At 37.6% G+C, this 14,791-nt stretch overlaps 1 protein-coding gene across 1 annotated transcript; it reads right to left on the minus strand.

Moving 5' to 3' along the window:
* Nucleotides 1–2,490: 2,490 nt before the first annotated feature.
* Nucleotides 2,491–13,592, minus strand: LOC110909965 (ABC transporter B family member 21). The gene is made up of 11 exons (XM_022154685.2): nucleotides 13,485–13,592; nucleotides 12,047–12,385; nucleotides 11,583–11,637; nucleotides 10,281–10,456; nucleotides 9,983–10,204; nucleotides 9,604–9,842; nucleotides 8,379–8,904; nucleotides 7,369–7,642; nucleotides 4,856–6,369; nucleotides 4,110–4,403; nucleotides 2,491–2,977 (listed from the first exon to the last, which is right to left on the minus strand). Exons 2-11 carry the CDS (start codon nucleotides 12,332–12,334, stop codon nucleotides 2,627–2,629), a joined length of 3,939 nt encoding a protein of 1,312 aa, XP_022010377.1. The 5' UTR covers nucleotides 12,335–12,385; nucleotides 13,485–13,592; the 3' UTR covers nucleotides 2,491–2,626.
* Between the last annotated feature and the right edge of the window lie 1,199 nt (nucleotides 13,593–14,791).

Raw genomic sequence — 14,791 nt, forward strand, 5'->3', positions numbered from 1 at the left:
GTCACATTAAATCGTAGCAAAATGAAATATTATGAAAATCTAACAATAAAGTACATAAGACTAGAACATATTATTTTGAAAAGCTAAGACCTTTATTCACTATTAATTACTTGACCTTAGAAACACTCGGAACTACAATAAATATAGAATTTTATATTTAAAAGGAGTAGTAAATTAAAAAGACATGTAACAAATTATGATAATTGTCTTTATTTGTTTGTATTCTTCTTAAACGTATGAAAGCCGGCTTAGATTTTTAATTTTAATATAAATTATATGATTTTGTTTTTAGTTTGAAGTACTCCATCGATGGTTTTGAATTATACAAAACGGTTTTGTTGATAATCATTTGAAATTTACTATAGAAGAAAACAAATACAAAACGGTTTTGTTGATAATCATTTGAAATTTACTATAGAAGAAAACAAATCAAAACAAAACATTTCAAAGGGTTGAACATGACTAGTTCAATATGGTTAAAATTGCACCCATGATAAATTATAAATATGTTGCATGGGCTTGGGTTTAAGGTTCTGTTTATGATCGAACTGAAACAACTAAAAGTCCGAATTAAGAGAATTACGTCAATATATATTTTTCGTATACATAAATTATTAAATGTTCTACAAATCAAGAAAAAAGAGTTTGGTTATAAGGTATAGATATGGCACATTTATTCTATAATATGTTGCATGGGCTTGGGTTTAAGGTTCTGTTTATGATCGAACTGAAACAACTAAAAGGCCGAATCAAAATAATTACGTCAATATATATTTTTCGTGTACATAAATTATTAAATTTTCTACAAATCAAGAAAAAAGAGTTTGGGAGTTCAAATCTTATCTTATAAGGAGTATAAATGGCGCATTTATTCTATAATATCTAGGATTGTTATTCAATAAAATATGCTTCACCGTTCATTCTAGGCTTTTATGATTCAACCTTACAAACCTAGGGCTTTCTGCGAGACTGCGACACCTCACTCATCATCCCTCGAGAATGGACCGAGTACGAACTAGAAGTTGGAGCTTTAACGCTTTTAAGCTTGACCGAACAACATAGTTAGTTTTTCAACGCTAATCCTAACTAAGTGTGTTCATTATTCAAAAACTAAAAAACATGAAGTCCTAACCAACTTGAATATTCGGTTTTTGAATTGAATTCAAATGTATGAACCCAAATACGACTAATAGGGGTGTGCATGGGTCGGTTTTGACCAAAAACCATAACCATGACCGCGATGTCGGTTATTGGATAACCATAATCATAACCGATCGGTTATGATGGTTATGGTTATTCGGTTTTGATAGTTATAGCGGGTCGGTTATGGGTGGTTAACCGTGTATTTAGCTTATAGCTAAAAATAACTTAAAATCTTTAACATAGAATAAATTGTTATTGCATATTTGTATATATTAGTATATTACATAGTATTAAAAATACATATAATCTATAATATTAATACCAATATTATCGAATATTCAAATAAAGTGATATGATACATTCCATAAATTCAAATAAACACTCAATAAAAACCACAAAATGATATCAAAAACCCATAAGTACTAAAAATCTTCAGCAAAAGACATCAAATATTAAAAATATGGTGAAAAGTGTTAAATCCTACAAGATTTATTACATATCGGTTCGGTTCGGCTATGGTGGATATGGAAAAAATTATAACCATAACCGACCCGCTACTTTCGGTTTTCAAAAAAACCATTAACTGACCCACCAGTTTTTTACTCGGTTCGGTTTTTTCGGTTCGGTTTTGTCGGTTAATTCAGTTATGGTTCGGTTAATTCGGTTTTTTGCACACTCCTAACGACTAATATGTATGTGTGTGTATTATTTTTGAAATTAATGTATGGATTTTTTTATCTTTTGAGTTTTTTTTTAATTTAGTTTATTCAAGTAACCGAAATTCGTGTCGAATTCTAATAAACTTATTTGAATAGGATTTTCAATAAAAAAAATTGATGAAAAACATTTCAAGTTCCTCGCAACCTGGATTCACTCTTTGGATGAGCAACCCCTATATTGTTTCTTGTCATCAAAATGCATATTGAAAAAAGATCATGAGGTGCCCCTTTCATCCTTCTACCTCATTTTCTCTAACTATATTACCCAGTGTCGTCATGGGATCGTCGTATCAGTTTATCGGTCAAACATGATCACTTTTAAAAACTGGATGACGTCACAAATAATTCAAAATTTAAAATTATTTATGTAACTAATTTAAAAGAAAAATGTGAAACTAATTTATCATTTGGTGTGTATTTTCAATGTTAAATAAACATTGAGCATGTAAATTAATAAGAGATTGTTAAGAAAAACACTAATAGAAAAAAAAAAAAATCAAGTACTCCACTTATCAAGTTAATATGCTAGTTTAACTAGTCCACACTTCATGGGTACTTAACCGAACTGATTGTGTTGACAATATACACATAAATCATAGTCTTAGATTTCAACCAAAAAAAAAAACCATATTGATACACATTAGCTTTTATTTTCAATTAATATTTAACAATCGTTCACTTTTTATAATACAAAACACAAAACAAACTTATTGACATGCATATGTACTATCTAAACTTAAATAACAGAAGGGAAGAAATGGTAACTAATTTGAGGAGCTATGAAGTGCAACTAAAGATGCATAAAATCCATCCTTGATATTGATCAGCTTTTCATGTTTTCCTATCTCAACGATTACTCCATTTTTTACAACTGCGATGACATCTGCACCCCTAATGGTCGATAACCGATGAGCCACGACCACTGTGGTCCGGTTAATCATAACCTTGTCCAATGCATCTTGAACCACTCTTTCTGACTCGGCATCTAGTGCACTTGTGGCCTCATCTAGCAGTAGTATCTTGGGACTTTTTACAATGGCTCTAGCAATCGCTACTCTTTGTTTCTGGCCACCCGACATTTGTACACCTCTTTCTCCTACCTTAGTGTTATAACCCTGCAAATGCGCACGTTATTTGGTTCGTTATTACTTATATATGAATCTTTTTTTAATAGAGGTGACAGTTGATCCATTAACTTCTAATTGAGCTGAATTGAGTTATATTTATATTAAACAGACGTGAATCAAAACATTATAGCTAGAAGTAAACAGATTGAAAGTAACATATATACAAACTTTTAGAAGTCACTTTATATTTCATTTATTTAAATAATTATTGCAACCTTTTGGTTTTGTTTTCATACTCAATACATTAATTATTAATAAAAAAAAAATTCAAATGTGACAATACGTATTTGCGGGTCAACCTAACCAGAACCGAATCATCTTGACATGCATTAAAAAATGACATGTTTCACCTCAAAATAATAATAATAATAATAATAATAATAATAATAATAATAATAATAATAATAATAATAAGGGGACTCGGGGTGGATGAATTATACCCCGTGATGATGAATTATAACGAGTGATAAAATCCAAAACACCACCGCCCTCAATTATATAACGCGTCAAAATGAAAACGTGTTGAATATATCACGTGTGATTGTTTGAGGGAAATTGTTGGGCTGTGAGAGAAATGTTGGGTGTGGTGAGTGATGGACATTTCCACTAAAATCCATCACTAGTGATGGAATAAAGCTCGATGACGTGGCGGAACTTGATTGGAAGTTGTGAATGAGTGATGAGTGATGATCACCCCTACCCCCTAATAATAATAAATAACAAAGCTGAAAATTATACAAGTCTACTTTTAATGAATCACTACTTAAACTGCATTCATTAAATATTTAGATTAATATTCTAACTATAGTGTTTTGTGATCATTATAAATCTATCTATAAGTTAATAAATAAGTAATTGGTTGCGTCATATCTAACTTTTGCAACATATTTTTTTTTACTTTGTAGATTTCCTTAATCATTAGTATTACATATATGACATATTAGAAAAATCAAACATTAGTATAACATATATGGCATATTAGAAAATTTAATCATTAGTATAACATATATGACATATTAGAAAAAAAAAATTGATCGGTTGAAAGGAGTTTTCACGATTTGCACAACTCAATGGAGTATATAGTTTTAGATCATAATTAACTAATGTGAAATAAACTAACCTCGTGCAACCCGCTAATGAAGTTGTGGGCATTGGCCAACTCGGAAGCAGCTAATATTTCGGCCTCGGTAGCTTCACCATCCTTTCCATAAGCAATATTGGCGCGAATGGTGCCATTGAATAACACGGGTTCTTGACTAACTAGACCCATCTGTAACCTTAGCCACTTGAGTTGAAATTTGTGTAGCTCGGTTCCATCCAATGTGATACAACCCGAATCCGGATTGTAAAATCTTTGTAAGAGTTGGATAACCGTTGATTTCCCGCTTCCGCTCTCACCGACCAATGCCACTGTCTAAAGGAAGAGTGAATAGATTTATGAATCTAGTATTGGACTTGAAGTTGCAATATCCAAATGATTATCTAATACTGTGTTCCCGAGTTTCATTTATGGAGAGAAGAAAAATGCTTTGGAAGTAAGGAAAAATTATGTTTCAAAGTTTTTTTATGGAGAGAAAAGAACAGAAAATAAGGGGGTTTCGGCTAAAATTCTTTCCTTCCATTTCTTTCCAAATCGAAAGGAAAGAAAAACTAAAAAATTTAGCCTAGTTTTTCTTTCTTTTCCTTCCTTAAGTGAAACTCAGGAACACAATGTGTGATTTTTCTTTCTTTTCCTTCGTTATATGAAACTCTGAAATATAAAATATTTTTTACTTTCTTTCCATTTCCTTTCCTTTCCTTTCCTTCCCTTCCGTTCCGTTAGTTAGTGAACTCTAGAACACAGTGTCAATGTTAGATAAAAATTACCTTGCCACTATGGATGGTTAAGCATAGATCACGAAAGATCTCAACATCGGGTCGGGTAGGATATCTAAAACTAACATGACGAATATCTATTTCCCCTTTGACCGTTTCCAAAGTCAAACCCGATTCATCACTCGAGTCGATTTCCGACTCTCGGTCAAGAATCGCAAAAACCGAGTTCGCAGAGCTTTTAGCTTTAGTTGTATCGGGTCCAAATGCGCTTGATTGAGACACTGCTAACGCCGCCAACATTAGAGCAAAGAAAACCCGAAAAACATCTTCAAAATTTGTTATTCCAGATTCAACAAACCGGGCTCCTATGTAAAAACTGGCTGCATACAAACAAAAGAGTAAAAAGTACGAAGCCCCGAACCCGATTCCTGTGATTAAACCCTGTTTAATCCCGGCCTGTTTCGGGCCCTCGCATTTATTTCTATACAGTTGCATAACTTTCTCTTCTGCGCAAAAAGACGCTACTGTCCTTATACTCCCGACAGCATCATTCGCCACCTGACTTGCTTCCTCGTACATTAGTTTAGAATCAGAACTTAACCCTTTCATGGCTTGCATTTGAACATACCCATTGGCACTCATTAACGGAATCATGGCAAGAATTATGAGGGCTAACTGCCAACAAGCTGCAAATGCAATTACTAAACCAGTGGCAACAGACGCGGAGTCTTGAACAATTTGAGCAAGTGCGTCACCGACCAACCCACGAACACTGGCTGCATCCACGGACAGCCGAGCACCGATGGCACCGCTAGAGTTTTCTGGCTTGTCGAACCAACCAACCTCCATATTCACCACTTTCTCAAAGCATAGTGATCTGATTCTTTTTATAAGTTTAGATCCGGCGACAGCAAACAGATAAGATCTCCCTGGATATGCTACAAATGCCACTAGTCCAAGGAGTAGGAACATTACAGACCAGTATTTCGAGTCGGATCGCAGTTTATGCGGCGGTTCGTAAAATGTTTTGATCATGCGGGAAAGTAGTATGCTAAACATCGGGTATACTGTACCGTTGATAATAGCCGCTATTGAACCGATTATGAGAACTGGTATTTCTGGTTTGTTGAGATAGGCAAGTCGTCGAAGTGGAACTTGTGGCCGGTCTTTTGATGATTCATCCAAGTCTTTTTCCATGGATTCCGGAGGCGGGTCATTGACTTGTGGCGACGGTGGCAAACCGTGTGGTAACGGTGACATACTATGGGGCGACAATGGCAATGGTGACATATTATGTGGCGACAGTGACAAACCGTGTGGCAATGGTGACATACTATGTGGTGACGGTGACAAACCGTGTGGCGATGGTGACAAACGGAATGACTGAGACTTTGAGTGGCGGTGGCTGCTAGATGACCGCCGATGAGATATCTTGTGACCTGATGGACTTGTGAGTTCTTTTTCGGTTTGTTGGTCCTCTGATTCTGAATCACTATCAACTTCCTGTAATTTTATAAGTTGAGAGTATGCTCCTTCAGGATCCTGTACTAGCTCTGAATGTGACCCTGGTCAAATTCTCAAAATTTGTGAATGTTTTGATTTGAAAAGAAACTTAAAAAAATATATATATATAGGGTCCTGACTAGGGGTGCAAACGAGCCGAGCGGCTCGCGAGCTACTCGAGATCGGCTCGAGAAAAAGCTCGAAACGAGCCGAGCCTTATCGAGCCCGAGCCGAGCTTGAGCCTAAAATAAAGCTCGTCTGTTTATCGAACCCGAGCATCGCATGTGAAGCTCGTTAGGCTCGTCGAGCCTTAGTGTAAACGAGCCGAGTTGAGCCGAGCTTATTCAAACTTGTTTACAAGCCGACATCGAACCTAAAAATAAGCTTATTTAGTAAACGAGCTCGAGCCCGAGCTTCACTTATCGAGCTCACTAGCTTAAAAAGTCTATTATTTATATTATTTTTATTTCATATATTAATTAATACATAATAAACGAGCCGAGCCCGAGCCGAGCTCGAGCTTGAGAAAATACAAACGAGCCGAGCTCGAGCCCAAGCTCACATAAAGTTAATCGAGCTCGAGCTCAAGCCTGGTGAAGCTCGGGCTCGGCTCGGCTCGTTTGCACCTCTAGTCCTGACCGAAAACTGAAACTGAAACATTTGGAACGGGTATTCAAGTATATGAATACTCATACATTTGTTAACGGGCTTAGGACGGGTATCGTATAAAGTGATACCTGCGAGATTGCATGAAACCATTCCCTTACGTGTTTACTTGCATCAAAACCGTCTATATATAAGTAATTTTTAAAAATATAATGAGTAATAGTTTGAAGCTGTTATAACTTGAAATTATAAAAATATAGATCAACCCAGGTTTCAAGTAATAAAAGTCCGAAAGGGTATTTTTCATTACTTAACCACATAAGATCATAAACGTGTATACCTAATACCTGCTTTAATACAATATATAAATTTTAAAATATAATGAATAATACTTTAGGCCTGTTATAAACATGAAATTACTAAAATATACAAATGTTAGAAGTGTATTTAAGTACCTTGCTCAATCATCTTTCCTCTGTGAATAACTGCAATCAAGTCCGCATTTCTGACTGTGCTTAAACGATGTGCAACGATGACGGTTGTTCTATTGACCATTATCCTGTCTAAAGCCTCCTGCACAACCCTCTCGGACTCTGCATCGAGAGCACTTGTTGCTTCATCCAGAAGAAGGATTCTGGGATCTTTAAGAATGGCTCTGGCTATAGCAACTCTTTGCTTTTGTCCGCCAGAGAGTTGTATTCCATGCTCACCAACCATGGTGTCCAATCCCTAAATGTTTAGAAACCAACCGAAAGTTTGATGAAAACTCTTCAAGAAAGGCTAGAAAATGGATAACGTGTGTGAGAAGTTACCAGGACTTTCCACATAGCTCGTGGTTTGAAGTTCGTTTGAAATTGGCCCATTTGTAAGTGAGCCAGCCGAGCTCAAACCAAAGTTGGCTTGCTTGGTTGGCTCACTCGTTTGACTCGCTTAAAGTAACCCAACTGAGCCGAGCCAAACCGAGCCAATTCTTATTTAAACCAAGCCGAGCCGAGCTTGAGCTCGAGTTTTTAGCTTGGTTTAAAATTTGAGCCGATCGGAGCATATTTTGTGAACAACCCTAGAGGTTACCAAATTATTAAGCTTTTTTCCATAATGTTCCATACGTATTCGGTTTCATTTATACAGGATCCCGCGAAAGACATGCTAGATATTATAAAATACAAAAACACCCTAAGCACCCTCTAAACAAACCAATTGGGGTAGCCCAGTTAGCCACCGACACCCACATCTTCCCAGAGGTACCGGGTTCGAGTCTTGGGAGTGGCATATGTCGCCCAGGGTAAGAACTCGGCATGGGGAAGTCACCGCGGAGCTAGCTTGGTCGGGTAGCGGCTCCTGGAGTGAGATCACTCCGGCGGTTGGGAGGACCGTGCACTATCCCCCCCCCCCCCCCCCCCTCTAAACAGCTTATGTTACTTTAAAAACACAATAAGCAAATAAGCAGTTTTAATAAGTGAGATACCTGTGGTAGTTTATCGATGAACTTAGCAGCATTTGCAAGCTCAATCGCAACTCTAATTTCATCCATAGACGCGCCATCTTTGCCGTACAAAATATTATCCTTAATGCTTGATGTAAACAGAACCGGTTCTTGGCTAACAAGACCAATTTTCTCTCTAATCCATTTTAGTTGAAATTCTTTTAAATTTATATTATCAATAAGAACTTCACCTTGTTGAGGATCGTAAAATCTCTCTAACAGGCTAATCACCGTTGACTTTCCGCTTCCACTTTCACCAACCAAAGCTGCAGTCGTCCCACTGGAGATGCAGAGTGAAAATCCGCTAAATATTTCTTCATCTGGTCTTGCTGGATAGCTAAAATACACATCTTTTAATTCTATGTCACCACGAATATCGTCTAATACTTTCCCCTTTGTGTCATACGCGTCTATTTCAGGCTTTCGGTTTATAGTTTCGAACATCTTGAATGCTGCGGCCTGACCCGCAGCAAATGCACTCAAACAGGGAGATGCCTGACCAAGTGACCTGGAAAACACGGTTTTATGAATAAAAATTGGGAAATTTACGAAAATATGCGTTGACCAACCATGTTTTTGAATTTGTCACGCTCATGCGTCCTTGGATGGACCTCTGAGCATGGGATGCATCGGCGTATCATGTTGAAGAGTCCATGTATCAAGCATCTGACACGTGTCCGACAGACCACTCCCGTGCGTCGGCGGACCACTCCCGTGCGTCGGCAGACCACTCCCATTTTGGCTGACTCTTCGGACAGACCGACAGACCACTCCCGTGCGTCGCGGACCACTCCCGTGCGTCGGCGGACCACTCTCGTGCGTCGGCAGACCACTCCCATTTTGGCTGACTCTTCGGACAGACCGACAGACCACTCCCGTGCGTCGCGGACCACTCCCGTGCGTCGGCGGACCACTCTCGTGCGTCGGCAGACCACTCCCATTTTGGCTGACTCTTCGGACAGACCGACAGACCACTCCCGTGCGTCGCGGACCACTCCCGTGCGTCAGCGGACCACTCCCATTTTGGCTGACTCTTCCGACAGACCACTCCCGTGCGTCGCGGACCACTCCCGTGCTCAGAGGTCCTTCCAAGGACGCATGAGAGTCACAAAATTGAAAACCATGTTGGTCAAAAGACAATTTCGTAATTTTCCCATAAAATTACAATGTTTAAAGCCAACGGTAGACGCGACAAAATTTTGCTTACATGGATCCAGTCAGCACAGCAAAAACTACAGTAAGCACATCCCCACCAGTGTACCCCCTTTCTAGTATCATCTTTGCACCGAACCAGACAGCCAACGCGTAACTACAGAACATAATGAAAACCCCTGTTCCAAGACCGAAGCCAGCTATCAGGCTTTCTTGAATACTAGAATTGTAAGCATCAACAAGTGATTTATTGTAATCTGCAACCGCTTTTTTCTCCCCCGTGAAAGATGCAACCTAGAGGAATACGAAAATGGTGACTCGTAAACAATCTTATACGCAACTGAATTTATTATTAATAGTAGAATAGATATGTATAACTTTTAAACTAGTAGGTACGAAAATTTGGACTTTTCGAATGTAGATAGATTTATTACCGTCCGGATTGAGCCGATTGTCTGTTCAACTACAGTAGCTGCTTTAGCATAAGCGGTTTGGCCGCGCGTTGCCATCTTGGCTACCATTATCGCCATAACCGAAAAAGAAATAACCAATGGAGGAATCGAGGTTAACATGACAAGTGTAAGAAGCCAACCCTGGACCAACGCTACGACGAAACCTCCCACAAATGTTGAAAATAGTTGTATGAATTTTCCAACCTGGAATATATAATAACTTACGAGTTTTCTGCAAATATTTTTATAAATTTTGAAAATGAGAAATTAAAATACAAACCTTCTCCCCCATGGCGTCTTGTATGAGTACGGTGTCACCTGACATCCTGCCAACAACTTCCCCCGTGTTTGTTTCTTTGTCAAAGAAGGATACGTCTTGTCGTAAAATGGTTTTTAGATACAAACTCCTTATTCTTGCAGCTTGTCTTTCTCCTGTTATCATCCATGATGCAACCTCTACAAGAACACTTAAAACACTTTTTAGAACAATCAGAGGGTGGTATATTGGTATTTGGTAAATAGAGGCTGTTTGTAACAACCCAAAACAAAGCAAGTTGACTTGTTTGAGATTTAAGGGCCGTTTGGCAACTTCTGAATGGTTAAGTGCTGAACCAGTAAGAGGTCTGAACCATTACTGAACCAGTAAGAGGTCTGAACCATTAAGAGCCAGTATAATGCTTAACCGTTCAGAGGCAAATGTCTGACCAATTCAGATTAGAGGTCTTAACCATTCAGACTCAGTATAATACTTAACCATTCAGACTCAGTATAATACTTAACCATTCAGAGGCAAATGTCTGAACCATTCAGACGTCTGCTCGCGAAACAAACAGTCTGAACCATTAAGTGCTGAACCAGTAAGAGGTCGGAACCATTAAGAGCCTCATTAAGAGGTAAACAAACATACTGTTTGGTTTACATGCTGATCCACTTGTGAAAGAGAAAAAAAAATGCAAAAGACTATTTCTTCAAAACAATTTCTTGTGCAGGTATAATTAAACAGCCAAATGGTAAGCATTTTCAAATCATACCCCAAGTTTTAATTAGAATTAGTGCTTGAATCTTTTGTTTTAAAAAAATGTTAATAACCTTAAACCCCAAGTTTTAATTAGAATTAGTGCTTGAATATTTTGTTTTAAAAAAATGTTAATAACCTTAAACTTATTGCTTAGATCTTAATGATCTACTAAAATATTGGATCAAGTTTATGAATAATGACTAGTTAATTAATATAGTTAGTTTTCTTTGATTAAAGTACTGTGTCATGTTATTTTATCATTATTTGCGATTTTCTTTGACCGGACCAAATGTTTGATCCGACCTTAATTCCTCCCCATACCCGACCCAGTTTGCCCCCCTAGTATGAGTTCCTGGATCCGCCAATATGGATGACCCATAGAATCCGGATGGATGGTTTTAGATTGTTGTTTCCGGACCCGTAGTTAGTGGAATAGACATACTCATATATATAATTAGCTGTAAGGAAACGTGATGATCATGTAATCAGCTTTTCCTTTGTCAGTTTCACAACACAACGCCAAAAATAACTAAGAAGATTAGCTTAGGTAACATTTGTACTTACGGAGGAATGATGCAACACCACATCCAATACCCAGGTACAAATATTTCAGCGCTACCTGTATATATAGCCCAATCGGTTTAATCATCAATAAGACTTTTGTGGATGATAAATAATTATAGTAACACTACATGTTATGTAGAGACAAGGGGGCATGGAACCGGTGGCCACGTAAGCTTAGTGGCAGGGCGTGAAAAGGTTGGGGGGGGGGGGGGGGAGCTTAAACGTGGTTGCACTCACGGGTGTTGGGGAGATACTTTTCATCCAATTTTAATTTACTCGACTGGCCCATGAGCGCCACTTATCCAATTCTTTATTAATTTAACATTTCACATATCACATGACCATAAGTGGTGTTAAGTGTCATGTGAAAGTGACGTGGCACACATGTTTTTCCAAGCTCACATGACCATAGCACATAGTCTAAATATATTAATTTGCAGGTTATATATATTACACCTACGTACCTTGGAAACAACGTCGACGACATTATTATTCTGGTTGTGACCAAAAGAATTAATAAGGTCGCCCAATAGAATAGTCATTAGAGGCAGGCATATTCCATTACCGATAGCACTAACAGTACCCGTGATCATTAGTATGTAATCAGTAAGATCAGCAAAAGCAAACAGCTTATAAAACGGCACCGTATCAGTGCTCTCCTTTTCCTTTGCTTTCCCCAATTCAGAGTCTTCAACACCGTCACCGGTCCCAGAGGTGGACGCATCCGTCTTCTCTTCACCACCCGCGGTCATCTTACCGCCTTATGGAGTGATTAACTGATTACAGAATTTGTAGATTTGCACCTGAATAGTTAAAATCAGTAAATTAGATTCCAAAATCTCAGATGTTGATGTTGTTTTTGTTTTTTAGCTTCAATCCGTCGAATCATATGAGAAAAAAAAAAAAAAAAAAACTTGAATATACAATCGGCACCGAATCATGAACATGTAACAAACAAAAATTGAAAAGATTAGATGATATATTTTTTTTACATGGTCGTCTAGTTGATTCCAAATTTCTAATACATCGAAATAGAAGGCAACCCACAGCCTTAGTGCAAGGAAACAAAAGTATCATATTCAAATGGTATAAACACGTGTTGGTTGTCAAGACATGGCACGCTTTCTCGTAGTTGGTCCAGTCGTTTAGATGTTGTGTTACTTGCATAAACCTAACGAGGATGATAGGGCTGCAAACGAACCGAACAAACACGAACAAGACCTTGTTCGTGTTCGTTTGTTAAGAAATATATGTATTCATTAACTATTCATGAACGCTTACCGAACGAGATTTTATGTTCATGTTCGTTTGTTAAGGAAATGAACTTGTTTGTGTCCGTTTGTGTTTGTTTGTTAATTTTAGGAACGAACGTTGATGAACACAAATGAGCACAAACTAATGTTCATGAATCATGAACACAAATGGAAACCAACGAAAATAAGCGTTCATGAACAGAATATATAATACACTAACACTTATTAAATATTTTATTAATTTGTCGAAGTTCTGAAATATTTAAATAAAATATAAAAACTAAAAACACTAAGAACTATTGAACACAAACGAACACGTTACCGAACGTTTCATGAACATAAATGAACGAACACGATCCTTGTTCATGTCCGTACATTTAACTAAACGATCAGAATTTCTTGTTCGAACACAAACAATGAATAGATTAGATGATTTTAGGGCTTAGATGTTGCGTAAACCCTACGGATCATGAAACGGAATAAGAATTATTTCCAAATTTCGATCAAACAAACACATGCGAATTAACACATAATCAGCTGAAAAAATTCATAAAATGTACTCAACTAACGTAAAGGAATATGAAAGATGATCGTAACAGTAAAATCTATAGCGTCATCCATGAAAAATGGAAAGAGATACAGAGCTTACTTTGAACAATGGCGGTGTGATTAATTAATCACAGTGCAGAGTGGATACTCCAGAAATTGCAGTTGAGTGAAAGGAGAAAAGTGGATATATGCTATACATATATATATAGGGTATGTTTGGCATGGAGCTTTTAGGAGCTTTTAGGAGCTTCTAGCTTTAAGCTTTTAAGAAAAAGCTCCTACTCAATAAAAAGTCTTGTTTGGTTGAAGGAGCCTTAAGCTTTTAGGTTAGAAGCTTGAAGCTTTTGGTTGAACGCTACTACTAGTAGCGTTTAGAATGAGCTACAAGCTTTTAAGGAAAAAATGACTATTTTAACCTCTAAAAATAGAAAACTTTTTAATGCACCAACTTTCTAAATTTTTAGTTATGTCCATTTTGGTCATTTTATACATTTTATTAAAAGCTCCAGCTACTCTACCAAACATCAAATATATCTAAAAAGCTACAGCTACTAGCTACCAGCTACAGCTACCAGCTACAGCTACCAGCTTCCAGCCACCAGCTACCAGCTTACAGCTTCCAGCTAACAGCCACCAGCTACTTTTGCCAAACATACCCATAGTGTATATCAGCAGGCAGTTGGAATAGTGGAATAGTGGATGAGAGAGAAATAAAGAGGGATAGAGTAATTTAAATGATTTATTTCATGATGAACAAGACTGGTCAGCAACTAGAATTTATCCCATGTTTTTAATTTTTTTTTAACGGCCAACCGAATCAACCTCGAGCATTCTTAGGGCACTCATTAGACAAACGGAGTACTCTGAGAGTAACCCAAGTTCACCAATTTCGGGGAAAACCCGGTAAACCACCTGCTCGTAGGCACGACGGTGAAATTACCGGTAAAATCCGTTTGGCTCAAGGATCCAACTCAGGTTTCCTAGGGTCTTCTATCATTGTCCACCAGTGCTTCAGTGCCTCACTCTGCACCAAGTGGGAGTTGAACCTGCATCTCTCAAGAGAAATGCAAGTCTTCCACCACTTGATCTAAAGATCATTGGCAGCCCATGTTTTTAATCCTCAGCTGAATTTAGTCTGCGCTTTTTCTATGAGTACAATACATGGATAGTCCTCAACTTTTGCCAAAAGTTCATGGATAGTCACTGTTGGTTTGCACTTTGTAACACATTTAGTCCTCAATATTTAGTGAGTAAATACGTTGCAAAGTGCATCTCATAGGGACCATCCATGTACTTTTGACAAAAGTTGGGGACTAAATGTGTTACAAAGACATGGACCATCTGTGTACTTTACTCCTTTTTCTATTGTCCGCTAACTTTAGCCCGTGCTTTAAACATGTCTTTTTT

This window comes from Helianthus annuus, chromosome 15 (assembly GCF_002127325.2).
Source record: "Helianthus annuus cultivar XRQ/B chromosome 15, HanXRQr2.0-SUNRISE, whole genome shotgun sequence".
Lineage (NCBI taxonomy): Eukaryota > Viridiplantae > Streptophyta > Magnoliopsida > Asterales > Asteraceae > Helianthus > Helianthus annuus.